Raw genomic sequence first — 7,989 nt, forward strand, 5'->3', positions numbered from 1 at the left:
TTTCTTTTTGCTGCACTTGGGCTTTGTTCAAAGTTATAGCATGTAACACAAGTTAAAATAATAAAATGAAAAATCATTTCAGAGTGGAAAAATAACACAACATATATTTCCTACATTGCTAGATTTTTTTTTCTGATGATATTACGAAGTTGTTTTTTCTTTATGCAAGTGACTTTTCATCAAAATGAATGCAGAAAATCTGTTCTGACAAAACAGTGCTTTCTTCAGCAAAAATAGGGTTCAGAAGACTTGGCCAAACTTTCTGATTGTAAACACTGAATCATGTTTTAAAACCATTAATATTTTCTGGAAAAAATACTAGGTTTAATATCTAGTTAATATTTATTACACCTGCTTTTATCACACTTCATGCATAAGATCAAAAAAGCACATTCTAATTAACTGTCTACCCAATTCCTTTCCCATCCTCACTGGGTTTTGAAAACTGAAAGAAAATATGTGGGGAGGCTGCAGTTCAAAGGCTCTTGGTATTATGGTTGTGTTGCCAAACATTTTAAGCAAGGTGACTGACTGTTAGTCTTGTGTCAAGTTTGTATCTGTGCAAACATCTGTGCCTGAGAGTGCGAAAGAAATTTGTTGCAGGGATCAGCAATTAGCAATTTTCTTCTGTGCTTGAAACTCATGGGAACGGTTGCAAAAAGGAAAGAAAGAGTACAATATTGTCTCTAGTAGCCCTGTTTTGTCGCTGTTTGTCAATTGAATGAAAAAGTGGTGAAGAGTTATTGCAACATTTGAAAAAACCACAATGACACTTAGAATTCACATAGTAACAATATCACATGCTGTAGTTAAGGTCTCAGCGCTTTCTCTTGCAAAATGTGTATGTCTTGTCTCTTCAAGGCACTGGCTCTCACCAGTATTCACATATGTGAACTTGGTATCACTATTTAGGTTCTTTTCTTCAAAAACCTTGGGCCTGGTAGGTTCTAAGAGAAAAATAACCATTCCAAAACCAGGACTACTCAGTTGGGCACTTGTTCAGGTAGACTCCGAAAGTGCTTCAGAAACTAAGCAAAAACTTATTTTCAATCACTTCTACCATGAAGCTTTTTTCCTTGTCATTACCTGAAATTTCAGCAATCTCTTTACACACTAAACTCAGCATTTGGAGGACAGAAAGAGAGAGTATGACATCCAGGTTCTTTTTTCACATGGTTCCTGTAATTGTAGTCACTGGTTTAGCAGAATTGGTGTTGTTAATCAAGTGCAGATGCATTTCATTTTGCCCTTATCTGTTACTAAAGGCACTGATTCTCTGAGTCCAGGCATACCAGAAGAGGGGAGACTGTGAGACAGATTTTAAGGACAAATAGAGACCGTGAGACAGCACAGAAGGATCCTTAGTGGAGATAGGAATAGTTTCACAGAATAGTTTACAGTTGAAAGGGTTTAATTCAAGGTGCTGAGTTGACTTTCTTCCAACTTAATTTGTTCTACATTATATAAGATGAGAATTGTCTGGTTTTTTATGTCTACTTGCAACCTGTGATAGTTCATTTGAAACAGGGAGGGCAGATAGCACATTCACAATGTAATTTTTGGACACTAAAAGAGTGGGGAAAGGGACTGAAGAAGGAAAATATTTGAAAACATAATCTTCGCTTTCATCCACTAGTAAGCCTGAAATAATCCTCAGTTTAAAGAGTTCTGAACATCCAGAAAAGTTACCAGGATAGAAATCAGGTCTATCACTACCAATGTGGTATTGGCTGCAAACACTAGCAGTAAGCAAAACCAGTCCATTGTCTGAATGTTCTTGCCTCTCAGTTCTCCTTTATGAACAGAAAATTTGCCTGTGAGACACTGCAAACCTTTGAAGTCAGTTTAACATACTTCCCAGTTGCCTAGAGATATCTAGTTGCAAATGGACCTGTGGAAATGTCTAGTCCAATCCCCTGCTCCAAGCAGTACATGTTTATCAGGTTGCTGAGTGCTTTGGAAAACTTGTGAGAATGAAACCCTTCTGTCGTGGGCTCTAGAACAACTATAAGGAAGAAGCCCCTGTGTCCAGTGGGAACTCCCTTGCAGCTTGTTGACTGGGAAACCTCTGTTTTCACTGTAACTCTCCCTTTTAGGGAGTGGTTGATTGCAGCCTGACACCCTCCATCTCACCTTTCCTTCTGAAGACTAAACAGGCACAATTCCCTCAAGCCTATCCTTGTACGTCAAGTATTCCCATCCCCAGACCGTGTTTTGTGGTCCTGCTCTGGATATGCTCCAGTATTGACATCTCTTTTATCATGGGACACCCTTTCACCAGTTACAAATGCAGCCTCACAAGAGCTCTGTAGTAGTAGTTGCTGCCTTCCAGCAGCTGGCTGCCCTTTGCTGTGGAACTCAGGGCTGCAGTGGGCCTTCATGGGCAGACCATCGAATCATCCTCCTTCCCACCATGTGTCCTCCCTACTATAGCTCCTTCTCTGGCCTGTTGTGCCCCAGCTTGCGCTGCTGCTTGGGTTTGTTCCATTCCAAGTGCAGAAGCTATGGATTTGCCTTGTCTACGTTCCATTACCTGCTATTCATAACTTTTACCTCACATTCTTTTTCCCTCACCCTCACAAACAGTGTGGCCTTCCAGAAGGCTCACCTGTCAGGATATATAGCAGGGATTATTTTGTGTGATCTCAATCCTGAATATATACATAGGTCCTTCTTGGGGAAGCAACAGCTGTCATGAATGCATGGCTTGTAGCAATTTGCTCATACTCTGTGCATTGTCCTCCTGTTCAAAAAAGACTTGTGCCTTTTCTTTCTCTGCACTAAAGTGCACTTAAAAGATTCTTCTTCAGTCCTTGCCATACTTCTGAAATTAGCATGCACCTGATTCCATTAATGTATCTGCACACTTTTAAGTCATTTTGTGACAAAGTAAATTCGTAGTCAACTGAAGAAAGAGAGCAATACATCTGTCCTCATAAAAAGTATTTAAAGATGTCGCTCTTATTTAAAGGAAATAATTTAGAGATTAATTAGGACTTGAAAGATGTGTTTTCCCACGAAGAAATTGATATTTAAAGCATGGTTTTAAGCATGTAGAGCCATAATTGCAGTGCCTTCCATGGTTTCCATGCACCAGGTTTCTCTTCATCAGACAATTGTTGAATACATCTGAAAGATATGAGCTTGGTTATGGTACAGGCACTTACAAAGGGAACGCTGCACCTGCTAACTAGAATATGGCAGATTTTTGAGAAGTTGGTTTTAACATAAATTGTTTTCCTGCTGCAGCCTTCTGTGTCATCTTGAATTGGGTTTTTTTGCTGACACAGACCAACTCCAGTTTTAACACTACTGTCTCTGCCCCTGGACACACCTAGAAGAAACAATGGCTTGGAGCCGGAAGGTTAGGGATTGGGACATCAAACAAGCTGTAAAAGTCTTCTAAGCCTCATTTAACATCTTGACATGAATGAGCTGTTCTTTGCACTTGTGTTGCAGCCAGTTGCCCTGGCTGAACTCTACGCTCTTAAAGTAGTCTGTATGTTATGTTAAGACAGCAGACACTGAAGGGTCACTTCTGGAAAGAGCTGAGACCATCTTTACCTCTGGTGCTGTATGGCAGTGTGGGTGCTACCCATTAGAGTGGAATTCTGTTGGACGGGTTGCTTTGCCAAGAGCAGGCAGGGCAGTTTCATGAGTTCCATGATACTCTTCTCCTGCCTGTGTAATCATGAGCCTTCCCTCAAAAAGAGTGCCTGCAGAAAGACCACAGGACAGCAGCCCTTGGTCAGTATAGTGCACAGTCTAAAGCAGTACTATGCCATGAACCTGGGGAACATGCTCACCTGGAGTAGTTTTTGCCCCTGAAGCCACCAGATCATGCACAGAGATCTGTTCTGGGCAGTAACTGCCTGGGTGGAATGGGTAAGGTCTGCCCTGAGGCATCTGCAGGGTAGAACAGGACAGGTCTTGTCTTGCCTAGCTGAGAAGGTTCATGGCCTGCTTGTGCCGATGAAGGGACCCTCAGACCTCTGACAGGCCAACACCACAGATACTTGGGTCCAGATGTAATGACTGGCTATAGTGAAAATAAGTGTTCACAGTAAAATATTGAAGGGGCTGGAGAGAGGGGCCATGGGAAGGAAATGGATTATTTACTGGTGCACCTTGTGCATGTGGATCAAGGCAGTGCAGGTGCTGAAAACAAAATACTTAGGCTGCCTTTGTGGTGAACTGTCCATGGGGGTTGCAACTAGCGGTTGGAGATGGTCAGTCTGGCCACTGTCTTGGGCTGCCACTCAGCAGCTACTGGCATTTTGTTCTGCTACTTTCCTTTCCATAAGGAGAGCCTGTCATGGTGCTTCACCCCTCTTCCCTATGCACAAGCATGAACTTACACTTTGCTTTCCTTGCAGGAGCAGTCAAGGTTTTATGCATATGAAGCTGACGAAAACCAAAGAGAAATACATCCTGGGTCAGAACAGCCCTCCTTTCGACAGTGTTCCTGAAGTCATCCACTACTACACTACAAAAAAGCTGCCTATCAAAGGAGCAGAACACTTGTCCTTGCTCTACCCTGTGGCTGTACGGACTCTCTAATAACCTAGTCTCACCCCTTCCTGTGGATGGGAGGTGAGAGATAAGCTGGGTTGCGCAGAATTCATTGCCAGAATTCAGAGCCTGCGTCTATGATGGAGAGAGGCAGATTTAGTCTTGTGAATGTGGGCTCTCTGCAGAGCTGTCTGTGGGACTGTGTGTGATACACTTGTGCTGCAGCATGCCTCTAGATTTGTAGTGCTGCGTAAGAGAAAAAACACTTATTTTAGTGCAAGGAGAGCAGATAGCCTTCCCAGACCTTCTATGTGAATGAAAGTGCTTCCCAACAAAAGTTCTTCCTTCATGTTTTGAGAAGAAATAACAAGTTCTTCTCAGGATTAAAAAACCAACAACTTGTATTCTCTTGCTACCCTGAGAAACTTCTCCATGAGAAAGAGTAACCTTACTCTGAGGGACCCTAGGGTGTTCTTGATGGACCTGAGACGGAGCTGCTTAGCAAGCAAGTCTCTGGCTCTGGTCACATAGTTTGATGGGTTTGGGATTTTTTTAATGCAGTTTCTTGGGGTAGTCAAATATTGAACTTCTATTAGACACACAATCTTAAAATAGTTTTGTGAGAGCAAATCATGGTCAATTACTTATGAATAGGGGATGTAATTAAACAGTAGTTTGTTATATATTTTTATCCTTTTTGGTACAATAATCTCTTAATGTTTACTGTCTTCATTTGCAAGTTTCATTTGTAGGTACAGGCAGCTAATTCTGTTTGGGGCAGTTACATCATAATGTTTTAAGTAGTTAGGATAAGTAATTTTGATATGTGGGTTAGTATTTATGCATGAGGGTGGTCAAAGGCTTTTATAAAGCTTTAGTAGGCAAAATCTTCACTTGCTCATTCGTCTGGATCAAACAACTGTCCTACTGATGTAGCAGGCTAATATGTGTCACGCTGCCTTTCCACAAGATGGCTTTTGCAGCTGTGAGAATTGCAGTATGTAGCAGAGCAGAATTTTGTTTTTCTGGTCTACCAAGGCATTCTTAAGCCATAGCCCCACTGGCACATACCTTCTGGCCAGTGCTCTTTATCACCATGAGCTGAAGCCTGCCTCCTGCTGTGTTTCAGTCACTGTCAGCCAGAAGCACTGGGGAAGCTGCTCTGTATTTTAGTCCTGCCAACTCAGTGCCCATCTACTTGGGACATATTTTCTACATGCTCTGTGTGCTCATTCAGTGAGATAAGTGAAAAATTATAATTGTACACAAGCTGGAACTGGGGAATCTATAGCCTTATAGTCCTCATGTTGTGCCATCTCCCACATACGTCTAGAATGTTGTGCATTAACCCATCAGCTGGTATAGTAGCAAACTGGTTATATGCAGGTTATGTATTTTACAGACAGCAATAGGACTGTGAAATTGTGTGCTATTTAATTCAGCTTTCTTAGCTACTACTATTTTTTATGTATGCTTAGAAAGAAGTGCAAATCTGAAAATTGTGATGGAATAACCACTTATTGCCTGTAAAAGTAGTTCTTCATGGTATTGCTTAATCTGTTAAGAACCTCAAGGATGACCCATATATTCTCACTGGTGCTAAATATTCTGTTTCCTTTTAACCCTGCCTTATTCTTTAAATGGCATCTAATGCTGATTGAACAGAAGTTTATCATAGGTGTGTGAAGAGCCCAGTGTCATTCTGTGCAGCAATAGTAGTGGGTCAAACTGTCTGTCTTACCCAGAATTGGAAGCTGCATTGCAATAGGTTTTCCAGGTTTCCGGGGAGGGTGGCTCAGTGGAGGACAAAGAGACAACATTCCTTTCCAAGTGAAAACAAACATCCCCTTTTCTTGTACTTGATGCCTTGAGAAGGCTGACCTAGAATAGAGGCTAGACAGAGCTAAAGAATAAAATAGGTATTTATTAAAAGGCCCTAAAGGATGCACCTTGGGCAGTGTAAGAGCCTGGCCAGGGCTACACCCAAGATGAACCCAAAATGGTCACAAAATGGATGACCAGTCACAAGGTGTCACACTTTTATAAGTTTTGGTCCATTAGCATATTGGAGTTAATTGTCCAGTTATAGGTTGAGGTTATGAACTTCCATCCTCCTTGTTTTCTCTCTTCAATTCACCATTGTTTATACTCTTTGGGCCTGGAGCTTGTAACAGTTCTCCTTGGTCAAGCTGGAAAAGGAATTGTTTTGTCTATCTACCCTGTGAAGAGAACTTACCAACACTTAATATGAAGCTCAGAGCTACACACTAAAACAGCACAGAATCTGAAAAATATGAAAGCTAAAACTAAAGGCATCATATTCACCTGCCTGCTTTTTATTTCCCTAAGGTCTTTACTTTCTTAACATCACTCAACTGACAAGAGCATACAGGCACTTTTAAGTTAGTATATTCTCTCACCAGAGTAGGAGTTTATGAAGGTGGCAGAGTTCACACAGATTAGGAATCAGGTGACATCTGCTCTGAGTCTTGGCCTTTGAGGGCTCGAGCAACATTATCATGCCCTTTGGGACAGAAATATGTGTTATTTCTTCTTTTGCGTGTTGAATCTGGCATGATTGCTGTTCCATTGTCTGTTTTTCTTCTTTAAAGGGAAAAAAAAAAATGCCCCTACTCTGTCTAACAGCAATTACCGGTAGAAACCAATAGCATCATTAACCAAGGCCTTGTCTGGCTTCCTTAAGCACTTTGTCTTTAATTCATGGGGATAACTATTGTACCAGACCTTTCTTGTCATGGGTCTGATCAAAAGTCAGACGAAGCCAGCAAGTGCCATTTTATTGCTGTCTGCAAATTTTGGGTTGGGATCAATCGTTTCATACAAATTATGTGAATGTACATCATACAAATGAGTATCCTGCTTATTACAGCTTCAAGGATCAGATCAAGGTTCTTGGTTCTGGAAGAGGAAATCATCTCAGAACATATTGGTTGTCCATGGGAAGGTTTTTTTATTTTTCTAAAAGACTTTTAGAAAGTACTCAATAATTGCAGAATAAATAAAACCAGGATTTTGTTTGCACTGTAATGTTGTCTCTGTTTATTTAAGTGATTGTATGATATTTTTCCAGTGAAGGAATATTCTTCCGAGATTTTTTAATGTACAGTGAAAATGCGGTGTGTTAACAGTGTGTAGTATTGCGTATAGGTGGAAGATCTTGTAGTGATCATGCCTATATTGCACATTAAAAGTTTATTTAAAAAAATAAATACAAACCTCTCCCTTTTTTTCCTCTGATTGTCCTTGTGTACTCAGATTGTCATGAATAGCTAATAATTGAAGTGGCCTTTTACAACAAATTGTGTTTATTTGCCTCCACTGTGTTGTGAAAGTAATCACTAGGTTGTAATTTGGAGTCTGGAAAATCATGTATCTCAGTTCTACCCTGACTAATTGTGCACCTTTACTAGGGCTGACACGGGTGCATGTGTGAATGATATTGCTGGTGGTGTTCAA

General features: G+C 40.9%; 1 protein-coding gene across 1 annotated transcript in view; it reads left to right on the forward strand.

Annotated features, from left to right (window-relative positions):
* SHB (SH2 domain containing adaptor protein B) overlaps nt 1–7,671 on the forward strand; it is a 57,173-nt gene extending 49,502 nt beyond the window's left edge. Inside the window, exon 6 of the mRNA XM_084225310.1 lies at nt 4,377–7,671. Within this exon, the coding sequence (XP_084081436.1) occupies nt 4,377–4,560 (184 nt within the window). The 3' untranslated portion in view covers nt 4,561–7,671. The remainder of the gene's footprint in view (nt 1–4,376) is intronic.
* Nucleotides 7,672–7,989: the final 318 nt, after the last annotated feature.

This window comes from Fringilla coelebs (genome assembly GCF_963513975.1).
Source record: "Fringilla coelebs genome assembly, chromosome: Z".
NCBI classification, from domain to species: domain Eukaryota; kingdom Metazoa; phylum Chordata; class Aves; order Passeriformes; family Fringillidae; genus Fringilla; species Fringilla coelebs.